The sequence below is a fragment of the Mastigoproctus giganteus genome, chromosome 5, assembly GCF_048544385.1.
Source record: "Mastigoproctus giganteus isolate SK-2022 chromosome 5, ASM4854438v1, whole genome shotgun sequence".
NCBI lineage: Eukaryota > Metazoa > Arthropoda > Arachnida > Uropygi > Thelyphonidae > Mastigoproctus > Mastigoproctus giganteus.
This window is the reverse complement of record NC_143579.1, coordinates 151653825-151669413: the sequence shown is the minus strand read 5'-3', so window position 1 is coordinate 151669413 and position 15589 is coordinate 151653825. Positions and strand designations below refer to the sequence as shown.

Sequence of the window (15589 nt, the reverse complement as noted above, 5' to 3'; positions counted from 1 at the left end):
ATTGAGCTTCATCACTGAATAGGATGTAACAATGCAAATAGCAATTGTCATTCAGCCACTTAAAAAATTCTAGCTGTTGGGAAGGATCCCATTTGAGGTGTTGAACATGTGGTATGGATACATGCCTTCTGCTTGCATTGCTTTTGATACTCTTGATTGGGAAATATTTTGATGCATGGATATCCTTCACATATAGCATGAGGCCTATGCTGTACCATCTCAGTGATGTTCTTTTTCTGAGCTACGTCTTGTCCAATTTCACACTCATATGGGATGTGAATTCTGGGAAGTGAGTTGCTAGCTTGGAATCTGTGGTTCAGAAAATGTTGCTAGTATTTGCTGACAGCAGCAACATTTCCATTACAAAATCCATAAACATACACCATATTGGCATACAGTGAAACTTCTAACGGGCACCTCTCTTTAACGGACATCTCTCTACAACGGACATTTTCAAATTCCCCAACTCTCCTCTATTGGTTTTAACATGTTTTCAGCTTTTGTCTAGCGGACATTCTCTGTAACGGACGTGGACAGGCAATCCACACTGTTTCGTTTAGATTAGCACTTAATTTGATCTCCCCATAACGGACAGCGGGTGAGCTCACGGCCCTTTTTCTAGGAACATTTTTTCTAGGAATGTTTATTGCCTCAATCGTGTGTTTATTTTCTATTTCCAATTCTCTGAATTTTATCACGGTTTATGTTGTGGTTCTAAACCCTTTTTCAAGAATTTTAAGGCACGTGTAAAACTTCTGATGAATTCGGTGTGTGTGCGGGGGGGGGGGAGGGATTTTGTCGGCCTTTCGTCTTTTGAGTTTCAGTTTTCAGTTTCGTTCAGTGTCGTGTGAAGTGCACAATGTCTTTTCGTAAACATTTAACTTTAAAAGATAAAGTCACTCATTAATGCGTATGATCGGCAAAAAAAAAGTGTTCACAATCTCACTGCAAAATTCAAAATCGGGAAGACGCAGGTAAGCGACATCCCAAAGAAAAAAAAATGAACTGCTTAAACAATTTTGGCAACACGTAAATGATCAGGTTCAAAAATCATTCCCGAAAACTGTTGGACTTCAAATTGACAATGTTACGTATGAGTGGTTTTGTCACGCACGTGCTAAAAAAATTCCCATTAATGTGCCTATTATTAGGGAAAAGGCTTTGGAGGTTGCGAAATCTATGGGAGTAAATGAGTTCAAAGCTTCTGTGGGATGGCTAGACAAGTTCAAAACTCGGCATAAAATTTCTTGGAAAACCGTAAGTGGTGAAGGTGGATCTGTTGATACTGGTGTTGTAACAGAGTGGACCGTCAAATTGGAAGATTTATGTCGTGATTTTGAAGCTAAGGATATTTACAACTGTGATGAAACAGGGTTATTTTTTAAAGCTCTTCCTGAAAAAACAATGAGTAAAAAACGAAAAGTGCCAGGGCGGAAAAATTTCTAAGGAATGCTTGACTCTACTATTGTGTACAAATATGCTGGGAGACTTTGAACAACCTGTTGTTATAGGAAAACCACAAAATCCGCATTGTTTCAAGGGCATAAAGTTGAATCTTTTGAATGTTGATTGGAAGTCTAATAAAAGAGCGTGGATGACATGTGATATCATGAGCGAATGGATAAGTCACTTTAACCAAAACATGATTCGTCAAAACAGAAATTGGATCAAGGGATAATAAAAAATTTTAAACTTCACTACAGAAAACGTGTTTTAAGACATCTCGCTGCAAACATGAACGATGTAACATGTGCAAGTGATCTTGCAAAGAAACTCAGCATCCTAGATGCGATTCAATGGATTTCCTCTTCAGTAAACACAATTAGAAAAACTGTTGTGAACTGTTTTGTAAAGTCTGGCTTCTCACACGCAAAAATTGATGTTGTGAACAGCAATGTGGAGCACCAAGAAGAACAAGAACTTCAACATCTATTGATAATGTACGATACTTCAGGTACAAGTGACCCTGGCTACAAAGATATAGACTCGAATCTCACTACAGAAGATGGTGCTCTAGATATCAACGACATTATCATCAATATTTTTCAAGAAGTTCCTCATGAGAATGAAGAAATGGAAGGAGGTCATTCTGTCGAAGAACATATTAACGACGAACCACCGATGAAAATAGAAGAAGCGCTCATAAAAATCAATTGTTTAAAAATGTTTTTCGCCACTGAAGAAGATACTGAAGGACTTTCGATGGTTTCTTCACTCCAAACAAATGTTGAAAACAAAATTATCAGCCGGAAGAAGGTGCAGAACAAAATAAATGATTACTGTATGTATTTTTCTTAAGATAAAGTCATAATATGCATAGCACAATTGTATGTATATTATTTACAAAAATATTGTGCAAAATCTGTATATATTTTAATTTAATTTTACATTGAACGTTTAACGATTTTTCTTTCTTTCTTTTTTTTTTTCTCCCTCAGACTTCTTGTTAGTGGACACTTCTCTCTAACGGACACATTCTCGTTCCCCATTGCTGTCCGTTAAAGGGAAGTTTCACTGTATTCAGCACTTCTAAAAGGCATCTTGAAAGTAACAATGGAACACAGAGGAATGACACTGCTATGTTTTGTTATCTACATTTCATCAAGGTTGCACACGCGTGTATGAGTTAAGAGTCTGATTTGCAGTTGTGCATTACTGAGAATTTATAAACAGTACAAAATCGGGCAAGCCAGCCTCAGTAGGTGCCGGTCCCAAGCCCGGATAAATGGTGAGAGTTTTTATCAGGAAGGGCATCCGGCCGTAGAAAAAACTATGCCAAAACAAAAGAAAATGATAGAATGATGGAAAATAGATGTGGAATGGCTAGGGCATACCCCATAAGCGACACGCAGTCACATCGCCCGGAAACCGTGAGAAAAGGGTCAGGGCTACCGAACAAAGGACGGATTCGGTTAAAGAAGTTAGTTCAGCTAAAGAAGAAGAGGATGAAAAGTAGAATAGGAACATTGAACATTGGGACGATGAATGGAAAGAGTAGAGAGATTGTGGATTTGATGCAGAGAAGAAGAAGAGTGAAGATCCTATGCCTACAAGAGACAAGGTGAAAGGGAAATAAAGCAAAAGAGCTCGGTGAAGGTACAAGTTGTTCATTAGGGGAGCGGATGAGAGAGGAAGAAATCGAGTAGGTATTGTAGTTGAGAAGGAGTGATATGATTATGAGCATCAAACTGGAAGTGGGTGGACACTTGACCACAATAGTATGGGGAAGAAGAAAAGGACAGTTTTTGGATGGAAATGGATCAAGTGGTCATAGCATTACCTGAGAAAGAGAGGTTGATTGTTCGGGGCGATTTAAATGGACATTTAGGAAGAAGCAAGAGAGAGAGGAAGGAAGAGTGTATGGAAGGTGGAGTATTGGGGAAAGAAATAGAGAAGGGGAGAGGATAGTAGAACATGCAGTGGCATTCGACCTGGTAATAGTTAACACATACTTCGAAAAGAAAGAAAGCTGGCTCATAACATACAAGAATGGGGAAAGGACAAGCCAGATTGACTATATCATGTACCATAGGAGACATCTAAAGGAAATGAGGAACAGCAAGGTGATAAATAGAGAAAGTGTGTCTGCACAACACAGATTGCTTGTGGTCGATTGGGAGGTTGCAGTGGACAAAAGTAGGAAATATTCAAGACAGAGGGAGAAAAGGATAAAATGGTGGAGATTGAAAGAGGAGGGTTTGAGGAAGGAGTTTAGGGAAAAGGTGCTAAAAGGGATAAAGTTACTAAAAGGGATAAAGTTACTGGAAGACGTGCAAGAGTGGTGGAAGTTAAATAGTTGTATCATATGGAAAGTTGGAGAAGAGTTGTTGGGAAAACATCAGGAGAGGGGGTGCCGGAGGGAAAGGAGGCTTGGTGGTGGAATGAGAAAGCGCAATTGGTGATAAAACAAAAGAAGGAGATGAAGAAAAGATGAGATTTAACAGGTAGCTAGGAAGATAAAGAAGCATATAAATTAGCAAATAAGGAGGCAAAAAAGGCTGTGGCAATAGCAAAGGCGAGGGCAGTGAACGAGGCCTATGGGGAACTGGAAAGGAAAGATGGATAGGTAATTGATGAGAATAGTCAAAGCGAGAGACAAGGCATCAAAGGACTTCTCATCAATAAATCAGATAAAAGATGAGAGGTGAGTGGAGGTGACCAGGAGGTTAAGGAAAAGTGGAAAGGCTATTTTAAGAAGTTATTAAATGAGGGAAACCCAAGAGCATTATGCGAGGATGGATAGACGAATGAAAGATTAGTGGAAGGCATAAGCAGGAAAGAAGTGGAAAGCGCACTCAGAAAAATGAAGAGGGGGAAAGCAGTAGGTGTTGACCAGATACCAATAGAGGTATGGAGAAGTCTGGGAGAAGAAGGGATCGATATCCTATAGGACTTTATGGAAAAACTGTGGCAGCAGGAGAGGATACCCGATGAGTGGAGGGAAAGTATATTTGTGCTAATTTATAAAGGAAAGGGTGATGTAGGGGAATAAAGTTAATGGCTCATTCGATGAAGATCTGGGAAAGAATTGTGGAAGGAAGGATAAGGCAGGAGATGGAAATAGGAGAGGAACAGTTTGGTTTCATGCCGGGAATAGGAACAACAGATGCGGTCTTTGCTTTAAGGCAGTTAATGGAAAGATACAGGGAGATGCAAGTAGAGTTGCACATGGTGTTCATAGACCTGGAAAAAGCATATGATAGAGTATTCAGACAAGAGGTATGGAGATGCATGAGGGAGAAGGGTGCTACAGAAAAGTATGTAAGGCTTGTGAAGGAAATGTACGAGGGAGTGGTGACTCAGGTTAAGAGTAGTGTAGGTATAACTGAGGGGTTCTCTGTAGAAGTTGGACTGCACCAGGGATCAGCTCTTAGCCCATAACTGTTTGATCTGGTAATGGATGTGTTGGTGAGAGAAGTGAAGAGTAGAGCACCATGGAGTATGCTGTTCGTGGATGATATTGTACAGTGCGAACCATCCCAAGGAAAGGTAGAGAAGAAATTGGAGGAATGGAGAAAAGCGTTGGAAGAGAGAGACATGAGGATAAGTAGAACAAAGACAGAATATATGGTATTGAATGGAGAAGATGAGAGTTCTATAAAACTGCAGGAGAAAAAAGCTGCCATCAGTTTCGAAATTTAAGTATCTGGGATCGAACGTTGAGATGGCTGGAGGATTGAGTGCAGAAATACAGTAGAGTGCAATGTAGTTGGTTGAACTGGAGAAAGATGAGTGGGATGCTGTGTGATAAGAAAGTAAATTGTAGAAGGAAGAGAAGAGTGCATAAAACTGGTTAGACCTGCATTGATGTACGGTGCTGAGACATGGGCGATTACAAGGGCCCAGGAGAAGATGGAAATGGCGGAGATGAGGATGCTAAGATGGATGTGTGGTGTGACGAGGAAGGACAGGATAAGAAATGGCTACATCAGAGGTACAGTTAAGGTGGGGCCTCTGAGTAAAAAAATGCAGGATTCTAGGTTGAGGTGGCTTGGACATGTGGAACGAAGAAGTGAGCAGTGTGTGGGGAAGATGTGTGAAAAGTTGGTGATAGGGAAGAGGAAGAGGGGGAGACCTAAGCTGAGATGGAAGGACAAGGTGGCAGAGGATTTAAAAGAGAGAGGAAGCCCAGGATAGGGAGGAATGGAGGAAAAGAATTAAGGACGGAAATGCCGACCCCATATAAACTGACAAAATCAGGCCTATTAGTAAAAAAAAAATTAAGTAAAAAATTCAATTTCCTCAGGCATTAGCTCCTGAAGTTTTGCCATATACAGGGTGTCTCAAAAATATTGGTATAAAGTTTAAGAGAGGTAGGTAACATCTAAAGGAATGTGAATTGCATAGGAACCCATAACCGGAAACGTCACGGGAAAGTAGTAGCAGAGGCACAAGAAGCAGAAATTACACAAGACAGTAATTAGTGGCAAACATTTATTTGACATAATATTAACAATGGAGTATGAGATGAATGCATTTCATGATGTTACAACAGATGCTCGAAGGTTCCACCATGAGACGCGATGCATGCATGACGCCGATGCAGCATGGATTGGTGGACACGGTCGAACACATCTGGAGTTCCTTTGACAGTAGCAGCAGCGCAGACGAGTCTCGCCACGAGATCCATTTCCGTTTCCACAGGCGATTCATACGCGACAGATTTGAGGGCCCCCCCCCCCCCAAAGAAAGAAATCAAGGCCCGATAAATCAGGTGAGCGTGGGGACCAGGCAACGGGTCCACCATGGCCAATCCATCGATGCCCAAAACGCCTGTTCAAATGGTCACGAACACACCTTCCATAATGGGCAGGTGCCCCATCATGTTGAAACCAAATGTTGCGTCTCACATTTGCTGGAACATCAAGTAACCCTGGTAGAACAAGAAAGATCTGATATTTAGCGGAGTTCATGCGGGATGGTAACAGGTATGGGCCGACTAAGCAGTCACTGACCATACCTGCCCACACATTTATTGCGAAACGATGTTGTGCTGCATGGGGGCGCACACCGTGTGGGTTGTTGTGAGCCCACACATGAGCATTGTGCTGATTGAATAAGCCTTCCCGAGTGAAATAAGCCTCATCCGTGACCAAAACATAAGCTGGAAAATTCAAGTCTTGAACACTTTCTTGGAGAAACCACTGCGCAAAAGCCACATGTGCAGGATGATCTTGGGGGAGCAGTAACTGAACCCTTTGGAGATGAAAGGAGTGTAAGGAATCTTTGTGCCAGACACGCTGTGCACTGCAACGAGACACTCCTAAGGCACCGGCAACGGCACATGTGCTGGTAGTAGGATTATTCTAGACGGCATTCAGCACACCACTTACTTCCATGGCGGGAGTTCATGTCAAACGTGCCCTGCCCGCACTACTCCTGTTACCTCTAAATGACTCAATAGGCGCACAAATTTTGATGCACACGCGCAAACAGACGGTGGTCCATGTCTGTCTGGGAAGCGTTCTCCATAAATTTGTTTAGCGGCTCGTCCATTGCCCTCTGCTAACACAAGGTGCATGTCTGCCAGCTCACAGTTCGTATATCGATGCATGCTCTTCGTGCAGTGACTACTGCTTGAATGAGTAAACCAGAAATTTTCCCTCTCGCGAACTGATGAACAGCGCCGTGTACCGACTTATGGTGACGTTTCCGGTTATGGGTTCCCATGCGATTCACATTCCTCTAGATGTTACCTACTTCTCCTAAACGTTTGTGCCAATATTTTTGAGACACCCTGTATTTGTGAGTCACTTTGTATAGTATAATCTGCTTTCATTTCAATATACTATAAATTACAAGATTTTTTTTTTTTTTTTTTTTTTTTTTTGGTGTTTACCAGACTAGGCTAGTAAAAAGTTTGTCTTTCTTCTACGCAACACCCATTCCCATCTGCCATCTGTGTGATACCAGCAACAAGAGTCTAATCTTTTTGTAGAGCTTTGGTTTATCCAGCTAAACATGAACAGCTGCCAAAAATACACAATGTTCATGTTGCATCTGCCAGATACAAGACAGGCAACTGTTTCAATCTGAGGCATGAGTGACTTTAAATTCTAAAAGAATACAATAAAAAACTTTATTATTATTGTTTCTTTCATTTATTTTCATTCAGTATTTTTTTATTTATAATTTTTTTTTTTTTGTATGAGTTTAGCACATTGTAATTAAGAGATCACCATTTTCAGTTCATTAAAAAAGGTAAAAAAATATTTATAGTTAAAACAAAAAGGGGTGTCTTACAAATACATGTGATCATCTTTGTTAAGTTGAGGGTGTGAGTGGCAGAAGTAGTAACAAACTTGGATGCTGTTTGCTATGATTGCTTTACCCAAACGTAAATAAATTTTGATTTTTCTGGATCACTCTTAATTGAAAAAGTAGTGAAGTGTTTTTATATGTCATTTATATTTAAGGTAATTTTGAGGGTGTGTCTTTCTTTATGAATGTGAGATAATCAAATTCCAGCTTCAAAATAACCCTGGAATTTTTCATTATCTTTTATTCCTAAAGTTCCATGAAGCTGGATATACAAAAGTTTACAGTAATTGCTCTATTTTTAATTTTTCTTTCAGGTGTAATGTGACTATGGAAGCTTGTATAGAAGAGTATGCATCTAGTGCAGATTATCATGCTAGTAGCAGCAAAGAAGCATGTATGTCCTCTACTGACACCAAGAAGCCAGATAAGATCTCTCTCTCTACTTTACCGTTATCAAAAGAAATATTGAGCCATGGTCATCAGGCAGAAAATAGTTCTGCTAAAGCATCATTTAAAGAGAAGAACGATCCTTACTTTTACGTTAAAAGGGATGAATTCACATCAGAAATCTTTAAAATAGAACTAGGGAATTTGCCAACGTACATAGGATATGGTGTAAGTAATATTGTTTTTGTATTTAAATTAAAATGTTTTTGATGTATGCTAATGAAATTAAAATGAGTAATTCATTTCCTGTCGTTGAAAGTAGTTTTTAAAATTACCACTTCAGGTTTATGTCAAAAGATGAGTGGAAAAGTTCTTCAGGGGATCTTCAACAGAATGTGTGATTTTTTTTCATGTTTATCAAGAAACTGGCTCTAGTAAAGTTTTTATACCCTTTTCTGCAATTGTAAATTATCTAATATGATATCACCCTTGTTCGACTGCCTTTCAAAGTATTGTATGCTACCAGAAACTCCCCAGCTGATATTAGGAAACATGCTGCTTTCATCACTATGGCAAGTTTACAGTAAAAGTTGATAATCCTGCTGGCGAGGCTACTGACTAGACTTTTTTTTGGGAGCTGAAAGTGGAACTTTATTTATTGATTTGAAATTATTGTTTTTCTCTAACTTCTGATTTAGAATTAGCAATGTAATTCCCTGATTAATTTGGTATATTTGTTCTTTACTTGGTCCTTGTAACTGCTTAAAAAAACCATAGTTGACTTCTGCCAGTATTGTGTTATATCGATAAGCATGTTCAAATTTTGCCACCATTGTTTTAGTATTGATATAGAAGATACTTGGAGGTTTCTACATAGCTTTGTAGCAGTGTAATCAGTATTAGAAGAGGCTTATAAACTATAATTTATAGCACTACATATGTGTTTTTATAACTTAAATTTATCACTTACTCTGTAATGTACAATGTTAATATCCATAGAGCTTTTAGTATTGGTTATTTGGTGTAGATATAGTATTACAAATAGGTTGCTCGAGAGTTTGGATCACATAGACCGGCAATAGATAGATAAATTTATTATCTATTATAACTACTTAGAATTTACAAACATAACAGTATAGTGTAATACATATAACTTAAACTTGATAGGAGATATGAAAAAGATATAATGTAAACTTGGTAGGAGATATGAAATACATAGTTAGCTCAATATTGCAATATATATATATATATATACAGGAAACCCTTGATTAATGCGGTTTTGAAAAATGTGGTTTTAATTAGTGCACAAAATTTTTTTGATACTATCCCATTAAAATATGCATTATCAAATTTGATTAGTGCACTGTTTTTTTCTTGCGGCGCTTGGCAACTCACGACGGCGCCTGAAGCGGCAAATACGTGACAAGCACTCACCAGGTCTTCCAACGTAAATGCATGGGAATCGATTCCAAAACACTCGACGGCAGCACCCCATACCACTCTGAAATTGAAATTTGCTCTTGTAACTCATATTCTTGTATAACTTTAGCGTTAACACAGATATTACATCATCATGCTAATTGTACAATTAATGTAGTTTAAGTAGTATGTGATGTATGTTTGATTCTGTATTATTTTCGCTCTGATTTTTCACAATTTGTTCAATTTTAGCGATTCCTGTGTAGCGTTTATCGAGGATCTGGCACTAATTTCATCTTGTATGAAAGCTGTGTGAAAGTGCTCCGTAAAGTACTCACTCTCACTACTCACTAGTGGCCAGGCAGTTCCTCAGCAATCCTAGATGAGTGTATAAGTGCGGCAGGCTTATCGCTCATCTCAACAAAACAATTTTTTTTTAAATTACCTTTCATAGCTATGGATAAGAAAAAGGGTAATAGACAAAAAGTCATCACTTTGGATAATAAACTTGACATCATTAAGAGATTTGATAATGGCGAAAGCAAAAACATAGGTAGGGCACTAGGATTTGGTGAGTCAACCATACCCACTGTTTTGAACAAAGCAGGTGAGTACCGGGAAAAAGGCAAAATGGCATCTGCATCTTTAGGTATGCAATGCACTAGGAATAGAAGTCCATTAATGATTGAAATGGAAGATTTGCTTTTTATTTGGTTAGAAGATTGTAATCAGAAACGCATTCCTATTGATGGAAATAACATCAAGATTAAAGCTTTGAGCCTTTTTTCTTCATTAAAAGAAAACAAATATTAAGGGGATACTTCAACATTCTCGGCTAGTAAAGGCTGGCTAGAAAATTTTATAGCTCGATCTGGCATAAAAAAATATTAAATTAACAGGTGAAGCAGCCAGTGCCGATAAAGATGCAGCAGCCAAATATTCCATTGAACTGAAGAAAATGGGTATGATTATCGTCAGATTTTCAATGTCGATGAAACTGGCCTTTTATGGGAAAAAAAAATGCCAACGAGAACATTTTTGGCAAGAAAAGAAGCAACTGCACCAGGTCATAAAGCATCCAAAGTTAGATTAACACTTCTACTTGGAGGTAACGCTGAAGTAGATTGCAAATTGAAACCGATGCTAATTTATCGTACAATGAACCCAACAGTGTTAAAAGGCTGTAACAAGCAATCCCTTTCAGTAATTTAGAAATCAAATAAAAGGGCTTGGGTGACAAAGCAGTTGTTTGAAGAATTGTTCACTATGCATTTTTGTCCAGCAGTCGAAAAATACTGCAAGGCAAATAATTTAGATTTCAAAGTTCTTTTAATTTTAGGTAATGCCCCTGGGCATCCTACCTCACTCACTGATTTAAATAACAATGTGAAGGTTATATTTCTACCACCAAATACGACTTCTTTACTCCAGCCAATGGACCAAGGAGTTATTTCTACATTCAAAGCATGTTATTTGAGACTAACTTTTGCTCAGGCAATTCAAGCTACAACTGGAGATGAGACAATCATTCTCGATGAATTTTGGAAAAAACATGATATTAAAGAAGCGGTTGAGAACATACACAAATCGTGGGAAGAAATGACGAACAGCTGCATGAGAGCTGTCTGGCAGAATCTTTTGCCTGAATGCGCAAATGATTTTTGCAGTTTCATTAATCCTGTCAACAAAGTTATTGATACAATTGGAAAAGACCTCGGCTTTGAGGAAATAGATTCAGAAAACGTTAGAGAATTATTATTATTTTTATTATTATTAGCCATATGGTGAAAGGAAGCCTGAGGCTTATGCTGCACCAGGCAAAAAAAAAATTTTTCTGAATTACCCAAAGAGAGAGAGAGAGAGAGAGAGAGAGAGAGAGAGAGAGAGAGAGAGAGAGAGAAGTAAAAGGGAATCACCAAGAAAGAGAAGAATGATGATATCCAGCTCAGGACCCTGGGTGTGCCAAGCCAGGGTCCTGAGCTGGATATCAATTATTGGAATCACATTCAAAAGGCCTAAGTAGCGACGATCTTCTTGAAATTGAGAATCAATATGCATACGAGGAAGAAGATGAAAATGAAGCAGAAGAAAAGCAAATTGCTCCCAAAGAAATTTCATTCAAAAAACTTGAAGAACTATTTAATACACTTGAAAAAGCAAAAGAACTTATACTAGAGATTGATCCAGATGCAGAGAGAAGCATGAACGTTCGTCGAGGGTTAGATAAGCAAATTGATTGTTATCGCAAAAATCATGGAGGAAAGGAAGAAAGCTACCACTGTTCAATTGAAGTTAGATAAGTTTTTTTACAAAAAATAAAAAAAATTATTATTATTATTATTAGCTATATGGTACAAGGAAGCCTGAGGCTTATTCTGCACAAGCCAAAAAAAAAAATTCCCGAGTTACCCTGAGAGAGAGAGAGAGAGAGAGAGAGAGAGAGAGAGAGAGAGAGAGAGAAGGGAATCACTAAGAAAGAGAAGAATGATGATATCCAGTTCAGGTCCTTGGGTGTGCCAAGCCCATACTCACCAGATGTGAACCCCTGGGGCTAAAATTACTCCTCGGCAGAGAATCGAAGCCCAGTCTCCCGCGTGACAGGCGGGTCTACTACTGAGGAAAGCATACTATCTTTTTTAAAATTTATTCCTTAATAATTTAAGAACTGTGCAGTGCATTATAGGTACGTATTGAGTAAGAAAAAATGTTTTTACAATTTTATAATTTTCAAGGATTCATTATAATTATTCCCATTGTTTCTTAAGTTTGATTAGTGCGGTTTTAATGTGTGGTATATTTCAAGGATTCATTAACCGCACTAATCAAGGGTTTCCTGTATATATATATATATATATATATATTCATATTCAATAATGTAAACTTCATAGCATAACCAGTGCATACTGTTATTACTGCATTAGGATAAAAGTTTATTGTAGTATTTTTAATTATATTGAAATTGAACCAAAATTATGCCTCAGTCCAGAGCAGCAAAGCAAAAGGCTCAAGGCAGTGGGAGTCCCATGGCTTGGGGGAGAACTGAGGGGGGGGGGCAATTGTCCTCTGAATTGCAGCCCTAAGAAATGTATTGCCTGTTTGATGTTTGCAGATCTATCAGAAACAGGACATGATATTGCCAAGGGGATGTCTTTGTTTGTGCTCAGTGTAATGAGTGTGAAGATATTAGGTGCCAACTCAGCATTGTTATGAGCCTTTGAAGAGCTTAAAGAATAGGGTGGATGCCCTTAAAGGATTTAAATTGGGGGACTCATCAAGCTCTGAGCTGCCCACATCAATGCTAGAGCTTGCACTTGATCATCAGGCAACAGCGGCAACTCCCAAGACAGAATGCGCTGGACTCACAGGACTAGCTGTTGTTTGATTCAATTTTCGGGGAAACAAGAAATATATTGTGCATAAAGGATAGGTTGAATAGGATTAGGATGTGTCTGCCAGGTGGGGGAGCAAAGGTTGATGACATTGTAGAGCAGATATAATTTTTTAAGGGCACAAAAGATAATAGTTTTGTACACATTGGCACTAATGATATTGAGTAGAAGATCTGCGGACTTAAGTAAGTCTGCAGATCTTATTTAACCTTAACTTGCAGCTTTTTATCAACATTGTTCTGTACTTAAGTAGAGGGCAATGTTGAAAAAAAGTTGCAAACAAGGCAACTTTTTTTCAACATTGCCCTCTACTTATGAAATTGTCTGCAGTTCTTCCCAGACACGATAGGAGGGAGTATATGATGAGAGTCTCATCAGTCAATTCAGCCTTGGAGAGATTGTGCAAGGATCATGGGGCAGACTATTTTTTAGCGTGTTCTTTGCTTGGGTGGGGGAGACACAGACTAATAGATTAACAATAGCCACAAGCAGTGGTGAAGTGCTTCTATTGGAACAAGCAGCAGGCTGGAAAGCAAGGTGCTGGGAATTTCAAGAGTTTCTGGGAGTCTTTTTTTTTTTTTTGTTTTTTTTTTTTTTTTAGGAGCATTAGCAACTAAGGCCATATTGCTCCGGTGCGGTGGTCATTCCCTGACCTTTCCCCATGCTCCGTATTTGGTGGTGACGGGCTCGAACCGCGGTCTAATCAAGAAGCGTGTGCTACGCACTGCTGCTCCTTCCCACCTGGCTACGGAGGCGCCTTTCTGGGAGTCATCATGAAACAAGTAAATACTTGGCACCTGTTCTTACTAAGAGTAAGAACAGGTGCATGTATACTTGCATGTACACCAATGCTAGAAGCATAGTAAATAAATTTGATGAATTTTAAGTGCTGGTCAAGACATCAAAGGTGAACATTGTCGGGGTATCAGAGTGTGGTGTCACACAGATATAAGGAATGCGGAATTGAATTTTGGATAGTGCAATGTGTACAGAAAGGACAAACAGGATAGGAGGAGTTATGCTGTTAGTTAAGAAACACATAAAATCTAAGGCAGTGCATCCAGTTGACGTGGATGATGAGTGCAATGTTGAGTCAGTTTGTTGTGGCATACGCACTGTGAAAGCAAAAATGAGAATAGGCCTAATGATTCTGATGAGAACGACTGTACAGAGAAATAGTGAGCCAGTAAATCAGAATTTCTTATAATAGGAGATTTTAACTTTTTAGATTGACTGGAACTTGTAGGCTAGCACACTAGCAACAGTTTTTTGTGTATTTATTTTATCGCTGTTTTCTACGGCAGCATGTTCTGGAGGCAACCAGAGGGAGTAATACTCCTGATCTGATTATCAGCAGTGAATATTCATGCATTAAGAATCTGCAGATAAACAAACCACTATGTGGCAGTGATCACAATGTATTAATTTGAGATTTACTTAAAGACTACCATCATGGCTAAAGGGAAGGGTTTTTGATTTCATAAAGGTGACTACAGTGGTCTTAGACAGTTTTTAAATTTTGTACAGTGGGATCAACTGATTATGTTAAAAACAGAAAATTTTAAATGTATATAGGACAAAGCCTGTGACAGTGTATGATTTGTTTTGTTAAAAGGGAATATTCTTTTATTCAAGAACTGGCATTTGTCTATCTTTGTATTTTAATAAAGGTTGTGAAAAGCATTTTGATCAGCTATGTTATGTAAAAAAGATATAAGATAAGAGCTTTCTTTAGTGAGATTCTTTAACAATTGCTTTCAAACAATTAAAAATTAAAGCGACTGTAATATTTTGTTGGTGGCTATTCTGAAGACTCTGAATGTATTTATAACTGATGATTCATTCTAATACCAAGGAGATTGAAGAGTTTTAAACAGTGTTTTAGAAAGATTTATTTCGTGGGATAGGTTCAATTAATTTTTATGCAAAAGGGAGAGAATGATTTTGCAAATTTTAATGTTTTTTAAAGGTTGATCAATGTTAGGGTTTGTCGTGTTTGCTTTTACTCAAACTAAACATTTAATAAGTTTAGCTGGTTTGGTTTAATGTTTTAAGACAATATCCACCTTAGATATATTGATGTGTAGAAAGTTTGTGCTGTACCAAAATTTTGTATCTCAACAAAAATATTTATATGAATAATATATGTTCTTTTTTTTTTTTCTTTCTAAAATTGGTTTGTGTATTCTTTATTACCATAAACTTTGTAACCATAATTCATTGAAACAGAAAATTGAAACTTTATGTTTCAGACTTATAAAGCTTTGGGAAGTCATCACTAAGAAATAAGTCAGCTTAGAATCTTTTTTAAAAATCAACTTTAGATTTGATGGTTCAGTTATTTGCATGAACCTAGTAGATTGATAGAATTGTTCCATGGAAACGATTTTTGCCCTCTTTCTGTGTGATATATATTTATTTTATTTCAGGAAAAGAAATTCAGCGATCATAAGATGATGTGAGTTGGAGGAATGTTATGGTAAGAAAGAGAGAGAAGGTTAAGAGTACTCTTCCTCTAGTTTTTTACTTTGAAAATATTTTATTGTATTATGTTTCGCTGATGCAGACTGACTTACTCTATCTTCTCATCAGTTGGATAATGGTCTCTATTAGCAAACATGTACTGAACTGTG

The 15589-nt window shown here is 38.1% G+C and overlaps 1 protein-coding gene across 4 annotated transcripts in view; it reads left to right on the top strand.

The window, feature by feature from the left end:
- LOC150085768 (tRNA (uracil-5-)-methyltransferase homolog A) overlaps window positions 1–15589 on the top strand; it is a 488197-nt gene that overhangs the window by 45613 nt on the left and 426995 nt on the right. For all 4 annotated transcript variants that reach the window (XM_090374238.1, XM_090374237.1, XM_090374236.1 and 1 more), the window contains exon 2: window positions 8076–8376. In XM_090374238.1, the coding sequence (XP_090230364.1) occupies window positions 8089–8376 (288 nt within the window). In that variant the 5' untranslated portion in view covers window positions 8076–8088. The remainder of the gene's footprint in view (window positions 1–8075; window positions 8377–15589) is intronic.